This window comes from Aspergillus ambiguus (assembly GCF_047715705.1).
Source record: "Aspergillus ambiguus strain CBS 117.58 unplaced genomic scaffold BDV59scaffold_1, whole genome shotgun sequence".
NCBI classification, from domain to species: Eukaryota; Fungi; Ascomycota; class Eurotiomycetes; order Eurotiales; family Aspergillaceae; genus Aspergillus; species Aspergillus ambiguus.
In genome coordinates, this window is record NW_027395514.1 from 195,624 (window position 1) to 213,708 (window position 18,085).

At 53.3% G+C, this 18,085-nt stretch overlaps 9 protein-coding genes and 1 non-coding gene across 10 annotated transcripts; 6 read left to right on the plus strand and 4 right to left on the minus strand.

The window, feature by feature from the left end:
* Positions 1-31: 31 nt before the first annotated feature.
* Positions 32-2,559, minus strand: optF (small oligopeptide transporter, OPT family; the record flags this gene model as incomplete). The annotated part of the gene is made up of 5 exons (XM_073692837.1): positions 32-225; positions 271-540; positions 598-2,140; positions 2,190-2,399; positions 2,488-2,559. 5 exons carry the CDS (start codon positions 2,557-2,559, stop codon positions 32-34), a joined length of 2,289 nt encoding a protein of 762 aa, XP_073552906.1.
* Positions 2,560-3,452: 893 nt separating this feature from the next.
* Positions 3,453-4,780, minus strand: BDV59DRAFT_206751 (NAD(P)H-quinone oxidoreductase). The gene is made up of 4 exons (XM_073694850.1): positions 4,475-4,780; positions 4,346-4,401; positions 4,196-4,282; positions 3,453-4,147 (listed from the first exon to the last, which is right to left on the minus strand). The coding sequence occupies exons 1-4, from the start codon at positions 4,707-4,709 to the stop codon at positions 3,512-3,514; spliced, it is 1,014 nt and encodes a 337-aa protein (XP_073552907.1). The 5' UTR covers positions 4,710-4,780; the 3' UTR covers positions 3,453-3,511.
* Positions 4,781-5,209: 429 nt separating this feature from the next.
* On the plus strand, positions 5,210-6,070 carry BDV59DRAFT_197096 (class II aldolase/adducin family protein; the record flags this gene model as incomplete). The annotated part of the gene is made up of 1 exon (XM_073692838.1): positions 5,210-6,070. One exon carries the CDS (start codon positions 5,210-5,212, stop codon positions 6,068-6,070), a length of 861 nt encoding a protein of 286 aa, XP_073552908.1.
* Positions 6,071-6,148: 78 nt separating this feature from the next.
* BDV59DRAFT_166282 (Zn(II)2Cys6 transcription factor) lies at positions 6,149-8,618 on the minus strand. The gene is made up of 2 exons (XM_073687679.1): positions 6,462-8,618; positions 6,149-6,402 (listed from the first exon to the last, which is right to left on the minus strand). The coding sequence occupies exons 1-2, from the start codon at positions 8,494-8,496 to the stop codon at positions 6,209-6,211; spliced, it is 2,229 nt and encodes a 742-aa protein (XP_073552909.1). The 5' UTR covers positions 8,497-8,618; the 3' UTR covers positions 6,149-6,208.
* Positions 8,619-8,702: 84 nt separating this feature from the next.
* BDV59DRAFT_694 (uncharacterized protein) lies at positions 8,703-9,368 on the minus strand. The gene is made up of 2 exons (XM_073696920.1): positions 9,120-9,368; positions 8,703-9,068 (listed from the first exon to the last, which is right to left on the minus strand). The coding sequence occupies exons 1-2, from the start codon at positions 9,288-9,290 to the stop codon at positions 8,859-8,861; spliced, it is 381 nt and encodes a 126-aa protein (XP_073552910.1). The 5' UTR covers positions 9,291-9,368; the 3' UTR covers positions 8,703-8,858.
* Positions 9,369-10,786: 1,418 nt separating this feature from the next.
* On the plus strand, positions 10,787-12,006 carry BDV59DRAFT_166284 (amidohydrolase 2). The gene has a single exon (XM_073687680.1). It carries the CDS (start codon positions 11,016-11,018, stop codon positions 11,919-11,921), a length of 906 nt encoding a protein of 301 aa, XP_073552911.1. The 5' UTR covers positions 10,787-11,015; the 3' UTR covers positions 11,922-12,006.
* A 221-nt stretch (positions 12,007-12,227) lies between these two features.
* Positions 12,228-13,829, plus strand: BDV59DRAFT_705 (6-phosphogluconate dehydrogenase). Its single transcript, XM_073696945.1, has 4 exons — positions 12,228-12,445; positions 12,514-13,188; positions 13,246-13,473; positions 13,532-13,829. Exons 1-3 carry the CDS (start codon positions 12,327-12,329, stop codon positions 13,391-13,393), a joined length of 942 nt encoding a protein of 313 aa, XP_073552912.1. The 5' UTR covers positions 12,228-12,326; the 3' UTR covers positions 13,394-13,473; positions 13,532-13,829.
* On the plus strand, positions 13,449-13,588 carry BDV59DRAFT_t1. The gene has a single exon. It is a non-coding gene; the product is annotated as a tRNA-Gly (tRNA).
* On the plus strand, positions 13,817-15,477 carry BDV59DRAFT_727 (FAD-dependent oxidoreductase). The gene has a single exon (XM_073696981.1). It carries the CDS (start codon positions 14,181-14,183, stop codon positions 15,288-15,290), a length of 1,110 nt encoding a protein of 369 aa, XP_073552913.1. The 5' UTR covers positions 13,817-14,180; the 3' UTR covers positions 15,291-15,477.
* Positions 15,478-15,608: 131 nt separating this feature from the next.
* fos-1 (sensor histidine kinase/response regulator Fos-1/TcsA) lies at positions 15,609-17,955 on the plus strand. Its single transcript, XM_073687681.1, has one exon. It carries the CDS (start codon positions 15,664-15,666, stop codon positions 17,761-17,763), a length of 2,100 nt encoding a protein of 699 aa, XP_073552914.1. The 5' UTR covers positions 15,609-15,663; the 3' UTR covers positions 17,764-17,955.
* Positions 17,956-18,085: the final 130 nt, after the last annotated feature.

The window sequence follows — 18,085 nt, forward strand, 5'->3', positions numbered from 1 at the left end:
TATGTACAGTATATACAAGTATTTAGCGATATTACTCCCACGTTCGTGGTCCAAAGAACCCCTCCGCGGGTAACGACTTCCAGGGGGTACCCTTCCCATCCACTGTCTTCGTATACACAGTGTTTCCCCACCACTTCAGCTGGCCCGCCGGTAACATGATGCAGAAGAAGATGAGCACGGTAGCAACCGCGACGCCGGAGTCCAGTGCCGCCGAGAGGACATAATCTGACGATATTAGCCGGGCCAACCTCAGGGGATTGCAAGACTGACTGTATTTAGACCACCAAGCCGGCTTCCGACGCTTGATAATTCCATTGAAAATAACATTCACCAACCACCAGGACGAGAAGCTAATCCCCGTTGCCGGAGGCACCTGGCTCATCGCGCCGAACGCCACCGGCCACGAGAGGTAGTTCATGCGCTTCCACCGGCGCCCAAGCAGATAGGTGATCACCACCACGGCAGGGCCAACGAGGAAGAACCACAGGAGATTGCCGTATAGTTGGCCGGGGGAGAAATTGCGGGCTGGACCGAGCGCGCCTGCAGCTATTAGCACTGTTTCACTCCAGAGAAAAAAAAAATTTGGGCGGGACGCACCCCATATCAACGAAGACGAATATGTCACATGTCCATGCGGACAGGAGAATCCACCCGGGGCATCGGGCGTGCAGATCCCATCGAAACGAGTAATCATGAAGACCGTCACGCCGCACTGGACGACGGCGCCGACGAGCGTGGCCAAGCCCTGCGCGACGAACAGCGTGCGCGGGGCAATGTGCATGTAATGCGCCAGCTTCATGTCGGCGACGAATTCCAGCCCCTGGGAGACGGCGACGTAGCCGTAGAACTTGAAGGCCATGTTGGCGACGGGGCGACCCAGGAAGGCGTAGCCGCCAATGAACTCGGTAATCAGGTTCAGCTGGTTGCTGGAGATGTTGGTGACGGCCTTGATGATGGCTATGGGGACAAAGTAGAGCATCGGCAGGACAAAGGCAAGGAGCACCGCCCACGCGGGCAGTCCAGTGTGCCAGACCTCGTTGGTGACGATGCTGAGCACGAACATTAGGACCGTCACGGCAACGAACCACCACCACGGCACGTCCCGGTAGGACCGCATGAGCCGCGCGTGGACGTCCTGTTGGTCGCGACCGTGCCACTGCTCCCGCAGGGAGCGGCCGTGGTACAGGGCGATGTGCACGAAGATGCCGGTCAAGTTGGCGAAGGCGACACCGTAGGTGACAGCGTAGCCGATGGGGAGGAACATGGGGGAGTAAGCACGGTAAGCATCCGGATCGACGGAGCCGTCGGGGCGCATGACGCGGTGAGTGTCGTACGGCCGGCCAGTATTGTCGAAGGTGTCTGGACTGAGCATGGGGAGGTACGCGGCGTACCAGGTGTTGGTGTAGTAGAGGATGGGGCAGATGAGCCAGAAGAACAGGGCGAAAGAGCCCATGACGTTGAGTCCGGCCCAGAAGGGAACCAACAGGGGGCTTTGGTTAGCATAGACGACCTGTGCCCAGTCGAAGGTCAGGACGGACATTCCAAGCCCGGTCTTCTGGCCAAATAGTTGGTTGAGGACGACGTTGGACGGGGCGATCCAGCAGATGAAGGTGAAGAAGCTCAGTCCGGTAAAGAGGTATCCTGGAAGAAAGTACCAAGCTACCCCGGCGACGAGGACGAAGAGGAAGAAGCGGAGGCGCGGGATGGTCCAGCCATCGGCGACGAAATTGGTGCGAGAATGTAGGGTCGACAGTAAGGCAGCGTTGGACAGCACCTGCGGCCAGATCATAGATGCCGGGCCGACCAGCCAGCGTGAGGCGAGCCCTGCCAGCCCAAAGCCGAACATCTGGGTAGTGATGACGAGGAGAATCTCAAAGCCGCCTTGGGACGGCATGTGGTAGAACTTGACCATGGCCTCAATGATCTGGGTGGCGGCAGCGGATCCGAAGGAGACATTGGCCATGATGGTGATCAGGGCATGCTCTTTGATATTGAAATGACGGTCGGGATTCCACCACCCCAGCGGCATCCAACGCGCCCAGGCACAGCCCACAGGATAGGCGACAAGCTGGGCGACGAGAGCACTGATGGTGACGCTGGGCTGGCGCAGACTAAAGAACTGGTTCAAGCCACTCCCAACCTGGGCGACATGAGCTATAGATCTGAGAACTCTGCAAGAAGGCACCTACAATGGTGAAGACCATGCCGATGAACCACATGCGCATCGTATTCACCGGCATGGAGACATCGTCCACCGGCTTGACGACGGCACGCACTTCGGGGAAAGGCGAGTTGTTGGCATCATAGGGAAGGATTTTAGCTGCATCACGATCTGTGAGGATGGCAGGGGAACTATTGGCCGGGAGCTCCTGGTCAATATCATCCTGTCCAGCAGAGAACTAAATTACCTAAATTAGCGGATTCTTCCATTGACAAGGGGATCGTCGCTCCCATAGTCTGGGGGACAGCGTCTATGATCGTACCCACCTCGATGGACGGTCGACTTTTATCCTCAGGATCGTCCGGCGGTTCCAAATCCCCGGGGAAAGGACCAGACATGGTAGTATGGGATAGAGACAGTAATCAGCCTAGTCAGGAATCATGCAGATGCACCCGGGACAGTGGGAGACCCCGGCACATCCTCAGGGGTTTGACTCTTGACGACGAATGGCAGTGGCAAGACAACCCTGTACGTTGTTCTCCGTATGTCTTCATTCCAACCGACCCATGAAAAACAGGCCCATGTCATCGGTCGATCTGAGTCTAGTCAGTTGGAGGACGCAGAGCGGGGAGATGTTGGCAAGACGCATCCCAACACGAGCAAATAGCAGCGGGTGGATTGCAGAGCCAAGACGCCTGCTGTCGGGGGGCAAAACAACGGCTTAGTTGCGCCAGCTAAAAAATTTGATTAACTTTAGATCCCCGACGGATCCACATGGGCGATGATGCTGCCAGTGGGAGAGACCGGCTCCTGCGAGATCCATGGATGGAGAGAGTCTGCTAGTTCCAATACCCCGGTCAGCAAGATTGAGAAGGTTGATATCGGTTCTGATTAACTTCTGTCAGAGTTTGGATCTATCATGTCATGCACCGCCGTTGGATGCATGCCGTTGGGTTAGTTCAGCCGTTCGGATTTCCGTGGTTAGCGTAGAACTTTACATATAAGACGATGTTATTCAGAATATACCGTATAATGCTATATAACGCTACATAATACTATTAATCCCTACTGTTATCATAGTAGTGCTGCCTACGCTGTAGTTGCATCTATCCAGATCCCCAGCCAAGACGATCCACAAATACACGGCGTGTCACCGATCATAATCTCCGAAAGACACCTAAGATAGTTAACACCCCATTGTAAATGGACGATGCATGGATAAAGTATACGGAGCATGTTCTGATGGGGAATTATTTCGTCACTTCGTGTTCTTCCTGTCTTGGTATCGATTGCAGTCGCACAGTGCATATGCTATTGACACATCCCCTGACACCGTTCTTGACGATAACCTCATGCATCACTAACATTGCAGATGATCTTTCCAGCATGATTGTTCGATTCCATCTTCTTGTGCGCATTCCCGACCTCCCCCCATGGAAATACTTCATCGACAGTGACCTTCATCTCTCCTCTAGAGAAATACGGCAGTGCCTTTTCCACGACAACATCCCGCAGTTTCCTCTGATACTCGGCCGGACGAGTGCGAAGTGTCGTCGTCATCAACCAAATGCGCTTGTTCATCAAGTCTCGCAAGCTGAATTTCTCAATAATAGCGCCACTCATCGCCGCAACAATCACAATGCGGGAGTCCATCGCTGCTGCTGCCGTGGTACGATGCCAGTATGATTGACCGACCAAATCAATGATCAGATTCACCCCTTTACCCCCGGTCTCCTGACGGATGACCTCAGCAAAATCATTCTTCCCGCACGTCCGGTAATTGATGGCGAAGTCGGCTCCAAGAGATTTGCACAATTCGCACTTGGTGTCGCTGCCAGCAGTCACAAAAATCTGGCTCGCGCCGCCGCACCGGGCTACTTGGATAGCAGCTTGTCCGACTCCTGAAGAACCCGCGTGAATCAGAACGGACTGGCCTGGTTGCAGGTCTCCGATGAGATGAATTGCTTGAACGGCAGTGAAATACGTCTGCCGGGCGTCAGTGGGAATTCAAGGACCCGCGTGCGATGCACTTACTTCAGGAAAACCAGCAGCTGTTTCGAAACTTACACCATCAGGCATATGCATAAGCATGCTTTCCGACACGGAGATCTTCTCAGCATACTAACCACAATGCACGTCCGTTAGCGACCGTGATATCAAACGCAGCTAGAGAGCTTCACTCACGGCACCTCCATATGCGAGACCAAAGCATCTTTGTCCAATTTGGAAATCCGACTTGCCTATTCACACTTAGTGAACAAAAATGCACGAATTAAAGCACTGGACAGATAACTGCTACGGTATTCAACTTACAGTCTGGGCCCTTCGCTTCCACAATACCACTGAACTCGACGCCCAGGATTTTGCCGGACTCAGGCAGTAAAGGGTATGGGTAGCGGTCTTCTCGCTGCATGATATCCATACGATTTAGGCCAAAGGAATGTATGCGCACTAAGATATGGTCACCGTTGGCCACCGGGTCTGGCACATCTTCGATGAAGAAGTCGTCCGCGCTCCCTTTGCCATTCTTAATGCCAACGGCCTTCATTATGTCGATGGCTTAAATCTGGCTGATATCGGTCCTTCTAAGGAGAAAATTGTGAACGCAGTTTGATCGCGTGGCACTTCGTATGCAAAGACATATGTATCTCTAGCAAATGGCAGTTAGAAGGAGCAGCCCATTCAGAGGCGGGGCAGTCCACTTCATGTGGAGTCATACATGCCTTGATGATTTGCTGTAGAAGACGGAATTTCTACTCCGCTCAAGCAAGCCGAATGCGGAGTGGAACATCCCGTACTTGACGATCTAGAAACCATCACAGTACACATGGCATCTTCCACGGAGGACGTACCCCGCCCCTCCATTATGCCTGGCAACTGACCTGATGTATGGAAATGCCGATAGCCATGAAATAAATGGAGCTTAACAAACAATATTCTTCTATCAAGAGGGAATATATCGAATTCACCCTGTTTCAACTCCACAGGACATCGATCATGTCATCCACCATCACACAAACATCTACACACCCTGGTTCAAACACCAGTATGACGGCCAAGAAAAAAGCCTCTGTTCCCGGCCCATCCTCGTCATGGACCGAGGATGTGCATTACCTTGGCGACAAAGACGGCAAGGTCAAGCTGCGTAGCCCACCAACCTTCGACAACGTCGACGATGCCCGCACATACCTCAAGCAGCATCTGGCTGCCGCATTCCGAGTCTTTGCCAAACAGGGATTCGACGAGGGTGTTGCAGGCCACATCTCCCTGCGTGACCCGGGCAACCCAGACCAATTCTGGATCAACCCGCTCTCAACGCATTTCTCCCAGATCAGTGTCAGTGATCTGGTGCTCGTCGGCGAAGATGGGAATGTCCTTCCGGGCGGCGCGCAAAGCGCCATCAATGGGCCGGCCTTCGCCATCCACAGTGCCATCCATCGCGCGCGGCCAGATCTGAATGCAGCGTGCCATGCTCACAGCGTCTACGGAAAGGCCTTCAGCTGCTTCGGTCGTCCGATCGAGATGCTCTACCAGGATGCACTGCGCTTTTACAACGACCTGGCCGTTTATCCCCGCTACGGTGGAACCGTCCTAACCGCCGAGGAGGGTGACCGTATCGCCCAAGCGTTGGGCCCCACCTGTCGGAGTGTGATCCTGCAGAATCATGGCATGATCACTTGCGGCCGGACGGTGGACGAGGCGGCCTTTCTGTTCATCGCGTTGGACCGATGCTGCCACGCGCAGATGATGGCCAACGCTGCTGTATGCCCCGGATTCGAGAAGAAGTACATTGATCATGAGCATGCTGAGTTCGCGCATAAGAAGAGCGGGAATTCAAATAAAATGTGGCTGGCTTTCCAGCCCTATTATGACCAGGTTGTCAAAGAGGATCCCTCTCTGTTGCAGTAGCTAGTTGACGGGGAGAATGCAGTGCAAGCATTATATGAGTGAGTTGGTGCCATAGCGGTACCTATTTCAAGACTAATACACTATTTCAACTTCTTGAACAGTAATTCCATACAAACTGCCATCTGTAATCACCTTTTCTCAGAAGTTCGCATTGTCTATCCCAAAGGTGTCCAGAGACATATTCTCATTCATAAACCCGAAAAGCAAATCTTGCCCAGAAAGGTCAATATCATGAAAAGGCTGCATCTGTACAAGGTCATCGTATCCAGGCGAAAACTGCCAAACGTTTTCGGGCATCTGATGAGGCGCTGGGGTCTGGAATTCCACCGGCACTAGATTAAGAACTGTCAGCATGAAGTGTTTAACCTATATAAAGCGGTGAAAAACTCACTTGAAGCCTCTTGGATTCCCTTGACACTCATGAGTTTCCTTATTATGCGTGCCGTATCCGCAACTCCCGAGTTCGGCACAGCCAGTTCATCCAGACACCTCAAGCTTGCACTTAGTAAGGAGGACGACTCAGCATATGTATTCTTGTCGCTTCCCGCCGAAACCGACGCAGTATTGAGTACGTGTATTGTGCAGGCGACATATACAGCGTAGCTCAGCAAGTAGTTTGATTTGCGCAGCGGGTAAATGGATCGATAGCTGAGGGCCAGGCTAGTGATATGTCGAGCGGCAGTTGTACAGCGTTTCCACGAGTACGCCGACAGCTTGATAACGTCGTCAACACCATTCCTGTCGGTGGATGCTGTGTTATTGGCAGCTACATCACTGCTTGAGATTGAGATAAAAGGACGATGCAACAGCACAACAAGAAAATGATAGGTTGTAAGCAGAATGATGCGGTTCGGCGCGACCATTACAGTTGCGTCCGCAGCGTCTTTTGTCCAGGGCTCATACGCCAAGTGGGCTGGCAGATCACTATACCAGGATGCGAGCGCATCATCGAGAGGACGGATTTCGTTCACCGTCTTCCGCGCGGTGGCTCCGACAAAATAGATCTTGTTGAGGATCCGCGTCATGATCTTAGACAGCAGGCAAAGCTGTTGGAAGACGCTCACTGAATACGCTGGCGACACTTGAGAAGCTACCGCCTTTGGGCCCACGTCTGGGGTCGTAGGGTCATTATACGGCTCCCACGGTTCCAGTTCTTCGAAAGTGTCCATAAAATCGAGTGAAACGTGGGCATCTCGAAGGCGAATCGTGGGTGGACGCCCAAGATACAAGCTTTGAAGCTTCTCACAGATGAAAGCACCCCAAAATACACGCCGCCGAATCTCAATTTCCTCGGCCTTTTCGCCAGTAAGCTCTTGCGAATCCACATGTAGCTCCAGGTCGTACACCATTCGCAGAGCATAGCCGGTATACAACCAGCCCTTGGAAGTCTTGCCCCTGGCAATGAATGTCGATCCAAGCATGAGCAACGCAACAACAGTAGATATTTGTGACTGACTGAGCAGTCCTTCGCATTGCAAGAGCTGATCGCACCGAGAAAAAAATTGTTGCCCGGCTGTTTCTGGGTCCGTCGGGTCGCTGCGCACTTCAAGGCGCTCAGAGAATTTGGATGCGCAAGCGAATACAGCGTATAGTAAGAGGTCTGAGCAGTATGGCCCACCATTTACTAGTTCTCGCATGAAGGTCGGTCGATATGTCAGCAGAAAAGTATGGTGTTGTCTGTTCCAGTGAAGGTCCAAAAGATGAAATGCCAGCTCCGCCGGTATTCCCCGTATAGTTGTCAAAGCGCGCATTCGGTACTCCCTCTGTCTCTCCATTGCAGAATTTGCAATCAGTCGGTACCGCAGCCCTTCTACCAGTGCTGCTCTCTGCTCATGGCTAGGCGCGTCGAGACCAAGTGCTCGAGCCGGGCTGCTAACGCGGATCACGGAGGTTGAGCTGTAGATACTGTCGCTGGCGCGATGGCTTCCATTTATCGACGGGGGCTGATCCGTGATATTAAAGCCATCCTCGTCGCTAGAAGACATGGCATAGTCGTGGCCCCCATCGTTGTCATTGTGGCCGTCAGTGTCGCCATTGACAGCTTCCCTCACCCTCAAATCAAGTGGCACGATTCCAGGATGGTTCAGTTGCTGATGCTGTTCTTGTTCAGCAGCATGCTCTGGAGAAGACTGTGTAGTCGATATGACTGCTGATTGTGGCAGCAATACTCGGCCATTCTCCAGTGTCATAGACTCCAGCAACGCACGTCTTTGGGTATCGTCCGCCCGTTTCAGGAGACTCAGAGTCTCTTCCAGTGCTGTCTTCTCCTTCTTTAGGGAATTTATAAGGGCCGCAGAAGGACGCTGCTTCTGCGGGCCGTTATGATAGATACACGGTCGGTTGCTACCGCGACATGTGCTGCAAGAAGGCTTTACGCCATCACATTTGACCTTGCGCCTGCGGCAGAACTGACATGCTCGGACCATGCTGTATGAAAAGCGCCGGTTGCCATGGGTTTAGGTAATTTGATGAACGCACCGAGAAATCATAAGTAATCATCACAAGCTTTAACTAATGCGGGTTAGTCTTACAAGATCTCCTCATCCCCTCTGCGGGGCAGACAACTCCGCGCGTCAGTCAAATTGCTCGAAGGTGGCTGGGTTACATATGGATTTTTAATATCCCAAGATGGATTGGCCAATATTCTTGCGGGATGAGGCTATTTGAGTCTACCATTTAGATTCATAGACACTCACTATTGAGAGATTAGAAATCGGAGTCATGGATTTTCCATTGCACAAGCCCGTCCATTTAAAAAAATCGTTATTCAATATTAAACGAGAAACAATCATTTCTGTGCTGAGCTCACTTCGATATGTTCCGTGCCAAGCTGATCCTTTTTTCCCAGTGGCATTTGTCCTACTTCACAAGACTGGTCAATGGCCTTGGCCGGTTGCTCACCACCTGAAATTGGCTGGTTGGGATCTTCCAAGTCCCATTCCAGGTTAATATTTTTAGTAGGCATACAGGCAAGAGTGAGCGACAGTAGGCCGATCATCTGTGGCAGGGTTTAGCCAGCTAATTATAGGTGCCAAGAGAGACAACTCACTATTCCAACAAGTATAAGAATGATGCGCCCATAATTTGGATCTCCGTTATTCAAAGGCATGTCATCTCCCAGCCTTGTTTCGATAGTTGGTGCAACTGAGGAGATAGCATTGCCCAAGTTGTAGGTAACACCACCAAAGGCTCCACGGATACCTGGGTGAGGGCAAACCATTTGTAATATGTTGCCAACTGTCCCTATGGCAGCGCCATAGCAGAATTCAAAGAAGAAAGAGCCGACTGCAAGATGCTGCCACGTTTTTGGGAGAATAAAGGCTGGGAGTAAGGGTGCTAGGGCAATGGCGAACCCGAAAGGAACCCATTTGGGGCTGTATCGAGCCAGGTATCCACCTACAAGTCCACCTAGAATACCGCCACATTGCAGGATGACGGTAACATAGGTCTCGTGTTGAATACTTATACCGCGCTGCGCTTCAAGGAAAGAAGGGTAAACATCCATGTGGCCGTGACCCAGTGTGTTGAAGCACGCTGTAAGGATGGTGCAGTAGATGAAGATCGGCCAGTGATGTGTGATGGCATAGCGAAACTTGACCCAGAACGATACGGTAGTCCTGGTGGTTCCCTGGCCGCTTTCGTGTGTCTGAAGACTAGCCTCATTTTCTCCAGTGGCCTCGTTGCCTGTGTAGTAATCGGGACATATAATCCGCAGGCCAATTGCGGTAACCGTAAGGCCCGCACCCAGGTAATAGAGTGGCCGCCAACCGTACTTGCCTACGGGTTCATGCATTGGTTACCGTGTGGCCTTTTGTCAGACTGTATGCGACTGTAGAGGGAGACAACTCACTCATTCCCAAATGAAGACCAGATGCAATCATATTCCCTGCTCCAAAACCCTGTTGGGTGAAGCCTGCGACAACACCTCGGGACTCTCGAGGAACAGCTTCAAGAACTGCGGCCATGGAGACACCATATAAGGCACCGTATGTGATTCCTGGAGTCACGGTTAAACCGGTCACGTTTGTGAAATAAGGCAGCGGAGGGCGTACTGACCGAAGAGAAAGCGTACGGCCACGAATTGGCCATAAGTATTCACAAACCCAGAGGCGAGTGTAAAAGCCCCCATCAAGACAAGATCTACAACTAGAGGCATCCTTCGCCCATACTGGTCAGAAAGGACTCCAAATATTGCGGCGCCGATGGATCGCGACAACATAGTGGTTGTATTGGCTTCCGCAATCTTCGACATTTCCACTCCCAGTGTTTCAGCCACCGCTGGCTGGGTATAGGGGAGGAAGTAAAAATGCGCGGAGCCAAGTGTCCAGCACCACCAGGAGGTAAGGAACACCAGGGCCTGTTTTCTGTTCAGTGAGAAGGCCTTGCCAATTTCCCGTGGGAAGTTCGCAATTTCCTGTGAGATACCCATGATGGGATCAGTAACTGGGGAATTAAGACAAAACCTGTTGCAGCACGTAAGGGCGTAAGGATGACTAGTCATAGAAAAACTGGCTCAAGTACAAAAGGACAGCTCAAGATGAGACCTACTACATATAATGCTATTCCTTTTCCCTGCGTCACATTCCCGCAATCCTTCAAAGGGACGCTACACGAGGACAGGAACAGAACATCTGAACATACACGGATTCTGGGGCCCCGCAAAGAATACAATAGCGTAATCATTAGTCGAAGGCAAATGGATCTACATCCAAGAATCCGGGGTAAGTGCGGGGATAGAGAGACCCTGGGAAATCATACTCCGTCCGGGCTTATAGAATCGGAGAGCAAATCCCGCCTTGCTCCGTGGTAGTCGAACCCCACACAAGCTGCGTTAGATATATAGGTCGTCTCTTCAGTGTGTAGGTGTTATTGCCTCGCCCACAGTCAAGATCACTGCACACATATCCCTGTTCAACCTTGCTATCAAACACACCAGGTGGAAATCATGACGATCGGTTCATTGGTACCGAATGGTGCGTGGGACACCCATATTCATGTCTTTGATCCGGAGAAGTTCCCCTACGCAACGCCACGCTCGTATACGCCCAAGGCAGCGCCGATGGCGGACTACCCGACGGCGGTGACAGGTTGCACCGGTGTTGTGGTTGTCCATGCATCTATGCAAGGATCGTCACCAGCCGCCTTGATAGACACCCTGGGCAAGCAGACCAGCATGCCTGGCTTCAAGCTGCGCGGGCTGGCAACTATCGACGTCGATAACATCACTGATGCGGAGCTGGACGCGCTGCATGCTGCAGGTGTTCGTGGCGCTCGCATGCATGAAATGGCATGGGGCCATGGCGAACAGAAGGGTGGCCAGCAGATCTCTAAGAAGGTCGAAGCTTTAGCTAATCGCTTGGCCCGTCTCGGCTGGGTCATCGGGATCTTCTGCCCCCTGCCTGCGTGGGCTTCCATGGCCGACATGATCCGCAGATTAGACCCACGAGTCAAAATTGTGGCAGATCACTTCGGCAGCACGTTCCCTGGGGACGAGAAGACCGACAACTTCCAGGTCCTGCTTTCCCTCATCCGGGAAAAGCGACTCTTTGTTAAGATCTCTGGTTTTGAGCGCCTCTACCATGGCAATCCCGCGGGAATTGACAGTCTTGAAACCACAGCCAAGGCAATCATCGAGGCCGGGCCGGACCAGATTATGTTTGGAACAGACTGGCCACACACCCAGCTGGGCGTTACACGCAAGGGGAAAACGGATGAGCAGCGGCTCAATGACATTGAGGGATTCCGTGAAGTAGACGATCTCGGGCATATTAAGAAGCTCCGTGAATGGATTCTCGATGATGAGATATGGCACAAACTGTTTGTTACCAATCCACAGCGCATTTTTGAGTAACAGTTGTTTCTGGAATGTGGTGCTTCTGGGTTGTCTCATCTGTATGTAGCCATCCCCTTAGTAGAAGCAATTTTTGAGTACATAGAATATGAAGTCGGAGTTTTCAAACATATGCTTGCTCATAGGGACAAACGTTTAACTTCTCCAAATCAATCCGTGCTAAAAGCATGATATGTTCTAGATGACCTATGTGGCTTATGGCTCCTGGTCCAGCGTATGATCGGGCGTTCATCTTCCGCAGTATGTACATGGGACGGCATTTTCCGTCTCCCCGCACGACTGTTAGCGAAACAAGTTTCCGTGTGTCTCACACCATTTCCAATAAACTTTCCCCGATAACTTGAAAATATTTAGCTCCTCGTCGTCGTTTCAGCTCAACTGAGGAATTCAACAAAATTCGTCACAATGGGAGATCATACTGCACCCGTCGTTGGCATCCTGTCCATTGGTGACATGGGACTTGGGATCGGGCGACTACTCATCAGCCAGGGTTATAGAGTAGTCACCTTTGCGGAAGACCGAAGGCAGGATTTCTTCCTCCTTGAGACTGGGATGCACAAATATGGAAATGCTAACTGCCTGGATTATCTAGTGACCGCACCCGAAAAAGAGCCCAGTCCAATGGCATTGAGCTTCTACCCTCTATAAGAGTGCTAGCCGAGCTCTCGGATTGCTTGCTTTCTATTGTCCCACCGCGAGATGCACTGGCTACGGCGCAACGGGTGGTGAATGAAATTCCTAGCAGTACCGATACGCGGAAACGCCCTCTCTACTATGTCGATCTCAACGCCATATCGCCTGGGGTCGCGAACCAAGTACAGGCCCTTTGCGAGACCAATCCTAACATCACTCTGATAGACGGCGGCATCATCGGCGGAGTTCCCTACGAGAATCCCAGTTCACCCATGGGTTGGTACTGTCCGTCCGTTATCGTTTCCGGTCCAACCAGGCTTCCTTACACGAATATCGCGGGGAAGCTCAACATGGATCACATGGGTGAGCGCATCGGAGCAGCATCTGGTCTCAAAATGTGCTTCGCTAGCACCACCAAGGGACTTTTCGCCATCGCCATCCAGTCTTATGTCACTGCTGGGAAGATTGGCGTCTTGCCACAGCTCCGGGACTACATGAGGCGGCATAACCCGGACACTCTAAAGGTTGCCGACAAGGGGGTCACTGGCATGCCGCCTAAAGCATACCGCTGGGTGAATGAGATGCAGCAGATTGGTGCCATGATGGAAGAGGAGGGAGGGTTTGACCGGGGACTGTAAGTTGGCGTTCCATTAGGCGCATTGTCGATTTATGCGAACGCTGACCGGAGTAGTTTCGACGGGGTGGCCGAAGTGTACCGGATTGTTGCTGAGGACACTGTACTGGGATTGGAACAACCGGGCGAGAGATCAAGGGGCACTACCGTTGAGGACGTTGTCGAAGTGATCAAGTCTGGTATGTCTGGGGGATGTAAGGAGTGACTGTAGATAGGTAGATGCATTGATATACTCAATATACCCCGCCACATTTCACCAAGGCGAGATGGCCGAGCGGTCCAAGGGTTAGTCTTACCATTACTGAAGTTTCTCCATCCGAATCATCACTAACATCAATAACAGCGCTGGAGTAAGGTTCCAGTCTCGAAAGGGGCGTGGGTTCAAATCCCACTCTCGTCAACATCTTTTTTCATTCTTTTTCCTTTTCCTGTTTTCCCTTTTCTTCCCTATGTTGGAGAAATATATTCGTTCTATATATTTTATTTTATATAATTTATCTATCTTATTTGTTCCATTGTACGTGGAATTCAATTTTGGCTAGGACATTAAATCCTCCCACCTTTGTACGTCGTTGGCCCCAATACCACGCCTTATATATTCCCAATATCATCATCTCCCTACTCATTACTAGATACTCCTCCATCCCCGTCCCACCCCATCTTCTCATCACACCACTCTGGTCGAATCATTCTCGTCTTCTCTGTCGGGAGGGCCCGCCAACCTCCACGCCCAGCGGGTAGAGCCGACTGACTATCTTGCCGCGAATTATCCACGCGGCGCACGATTGATCCTCTGGAGGGGCGCTCTCCACTTCTGCTGCACTCCTCCCTACACTATATAACAGGCATGGAAATCAACACGGCTTTCGGTTGTTAAAACCCGAGGCCTCGAGGCCTGGTTATCCCTGGTCGTCCTACGTCGTCGGGCCGTTTTCATTCGGAGACTTTATATATTTTGGTTGCCGCGAGTTCATCGGCCTCATCCCCCAGTCATGGCGTCCTGTGAAGTTCTACCCTTTCCTCAGCGGCCAGTCATTATTCTAGGGGCCGGCATTATCGGCTGCGCCGCAGCCCGCCAGCTCCTGCTTAACGGATTCTCCGTCATCCTTGTGGCCGAGTTCCAGCCTGGGGATCAGGATATCTTCTATGCCTCCGCGTGGGCTGGAGCCGCCTGGCATGCCGCAGGCGGGATCCCCCCGGACCAACGCTATCTACAGGCGAGGACTCATCGGCATTTACGCAAGATGGCCGACGACCCGGACTCTGGGGTGTGCATCGTCCACGGACGGGAGTACCTGGAGCAGCCTCTTGGGCCGGATTCCTCGATCTGGGGAAGGAGAGTCCTTTCCCATGTAAGTGTCCTACGGATCCCACCCAACACGCCGACGCTAAAGAGAAAACAGTTCCGCGAGCTTCGCCCCGGGGAATACCCGCCTGAGTTCTGCGCGGCATGGTCGTACGACGCTATTGTCACGGACCCCACGCTGCATATGCCATACTTGGGGCGAGAAATCCGCGCATTGGGCGGGCGATTCATTCGCAAGCGAGTCGAATCCCTCCAGGAGCTGTTTGTGATGTTCCCCCAGTCGTCCATCTTCATCAATGCCAGCGGTCTCGGCAGCCGGCATCTCGCCGACGTACAGGATAAAGCGTGTTACCCGGATCGCGGCCAGAACGTCTTCTACCGGACAGACCTCACGGGAACCATGTTCTTCCGGAACGGGCAGGAGTACACCTACATCATCCCTCGACCGCTGTCCCAGGGATTGGTGTTGGGAGGCGTCAAGCAACGAGACAATGTATCTCCGGAACCAGACCCAGAGATTGCACGCGATGAGATCGCTCGGGCGCACCGGCTGGCGCCACACGTGGTGCCCGAACATCCACCGGAAGAGTCGCTCAGTCATATCGTCGGGATTCGACCGGGGCGCGATGGAGGGTTCCGTCTGGATTCCCAGCGGATAGGGTCACGTACGGTGCTGTCGGCGTATGGATTTGGCGGTGGTGGGTACGCGTTTTCCTACGGGGTGGCGGAAGCACTGTTCGAGATGGTCGAGGAAGTAGAGAACCAGGGAGTGGTCGGGGACGACTGTGTAAAATAGTAGTCTTCCATGGATCTCTGGCGGCATCTGTTCCCTATGGACGAGCTCGGGGAGGATCCAACAACGCAGGCCAATCAACCGTGGTCGCAATGGATTACTCTAGAATCTGTGTAAATTAAAAATCCGGTTCCAGTGGTCTCTCAGCCCCGCGGACCGGGCGATCAAGCCGACCAACAAGGCGTCGCAGCGAGATATCCACGGAGACGGAGAGAAGCAGCGTGGACGGGGGCCTGGCGGTGATGACGTCGTTGGCCGCTCACCCACGGGTGCATCACGTTCCAGCCCCATCTTTCGTCTGCCCATATATCTATCTTCTTCCCTCTCCCCCAAATGCCACACCAACCATCGCCCGTCCCTGCACGCGACGGGAATTATGCTGGATTCCGTTCCGCCGTCGGCGTTGACCACTCCCCCAGCCGATGATGAGATGAGTCTGAAAGAACTCGCCCACGAGGTGGAGAGCGTCGGCGTGAAGAATGCCGACGACCAGCATCCCTCGCTCAGTCGCATCTATCGCTATACCCCCATTCCCACCATCGTTCTCGACCCGACTTGGAATATCGTCGAGGTCTCCAACAGTCATTTGGCCTTCTCCAAACAGTCCAGGGGTGATCTACTCCACGCCTGCATTTGCGATGTGCCTCCCGAGGCCATCCCCGTCCCGGATATCGCCACGCTTTACGGCGCCCTGCGCGCCGCCATGACCACGAAACACGTTCAAACTGTTGAGAACATCCACCGCGGCGACATCGGGGCCTTCTTTCGCCTCCGTGTCATGCCCATCTTCGACGAGTCCAAGCTCCTCTACGTCGTACTCGAGGCCAACAACATCACCATGGACCACCGCCATGTGACCGACCACCAGCACTCCTACGTGAACGAGACCTACAAGATCCTGGTCGACACCGTCAAGGACTATGCCATCTTCATGCTGGACACGAAGGGCAACATCGTCACCTGGAACTCTGGAGCGGCCATTCTCAAGGGCTACACCGCCCCCGAGATCATTGGACGACACTTTTCCGTCTTCTACAGCCCCGAGGACCGTCGCGCCAACAAACCCAGTCGCGCACTGGCTGTGTGTCTGCGCGAGGGAAAGATGGAGGACGAAGGCTGGCGGTATCGTCGGGATGGGTCGCGATTCTGGGCGAACGTCATGATCACTCCGGTCTATCAGTTCGGGCGGCATGTCGGCTTCGTGAAGGTGACGCGCGATCTTACCGAGCGCAAGGCTGCCGAGGCTCGCATGATCGCCGCGTTTGAGGAGTCGTCCAAAATGAAGACCGACTTCCTCGCGAACATGAGCCATGAGATCCGCACTCCCATGAACGGCATGCTGCTGGCCCTGACCATGTTAACGGGGACCGAGCTGACCCCCCAGCAGCGTGAGTACGCCGCCATCATGGAGGATTCGACCTCCATCCTGCTGCGGGTGATCAACGATGTCTTGGACTACTCCAAGCTGTCGTCCGGGTCGTTTTCGCTCAACTCCGACATTGTGAATGTCGAGTCGGTCGTTGACGCCGTCGCGCGCAACTGTCGCTCCGGTCTGAGCCCTGCCGTGGAACTGACAAGCTCGTTTGCGTCTGGCCTTCCGTCTAATCTCCAGGGAGACCCCTTGCGCTTCCGACAGGTACTTCAGAACCTGGTCGGGAACGCCGTGAAGTTCACCGAGAAAGGCTACGTCCGGATTTCGGTGTCGTTTACGGCGATTGACGACAGTGAGAAGGAAAACCGCCGCGATAATGACGACAAGGAGGGCCCGCGCGCCTACCGGATCCTGACCGAAGTCGCAGACTCCGGCATCGGCGTACCCGACACCGCGATCAACACCCTTTTCACGCCATTCACGCGATTTGCCGACGCCAGCATGCGGCAATACCAAGGCACGGGGCTGGGGTTATCGATCTGTAAGAGCTTAGCAGAGCTGATGGACGGCACAGTGGGATATCGGCCGAACCCGGCGGGCGCAGGGAGCGTGTTTTGGTTCACGACGACGATGTGCGCCGTGGAGCCTAGTGCATCAGGGAAGTTGGAGCGTCCACTGTCGTGTCAGTCGTCGGACGTGGAAGAAGTCGCGGCGGCGGTCCGGGCGATCGCGCCGCGCAAACACTTACTTCTAGTTGAGGACAATTTGGTAAACCATATGGTAATGTTGAAGCTGCTGAAGAGTTTTGGGTTCGAGCGCATTGATACCGCGTGGGATGGCGCTGAGGCGGTGCGACTGATCCAGCAGACGCCGCTGTCGTTTAACGTCGTGCTGATGGACATCAGCATGCCTGTAATGGACGGAATGGAGGCGACGTCGTGTATCCGCCGCATCAATGCTGATGTACCGATCGTCGCGCTGACGGGGAACGCACTGAAGGGCGATGCGGAGCTGTATTTGGCCAAGGGGATGAACGATTACGTTGCGAAACCGGTCCATCGCAGCGAGCTGTTGCGGGTGATGCTGAAATGGATGGGGACGTGAGGTCCATCACTAATTCGACGGCCTGCAAGGGTTCATAGATCTCCGGAAAAGCCCACCCAGCATCGTCAGCAGGACGATGCCCGTCGTTTGATACGTATCAACGACATCCTGCGGCATTTGCAGCGCGCATGCGACAGCAGCACCGGCTGGAATGATTGACAGGGACAGACCAGAACCAGCCGATTACGACAGTGTGTAATAACTGGCGAGGCGCACGCCATCAGATGCCTGATCTATACACGATAGAGTTACATATCATCTACTATGCGAAAGAAACATCACACACCAAGTTCCTTACTGTTGATCCTCGTAAGCAATAGAT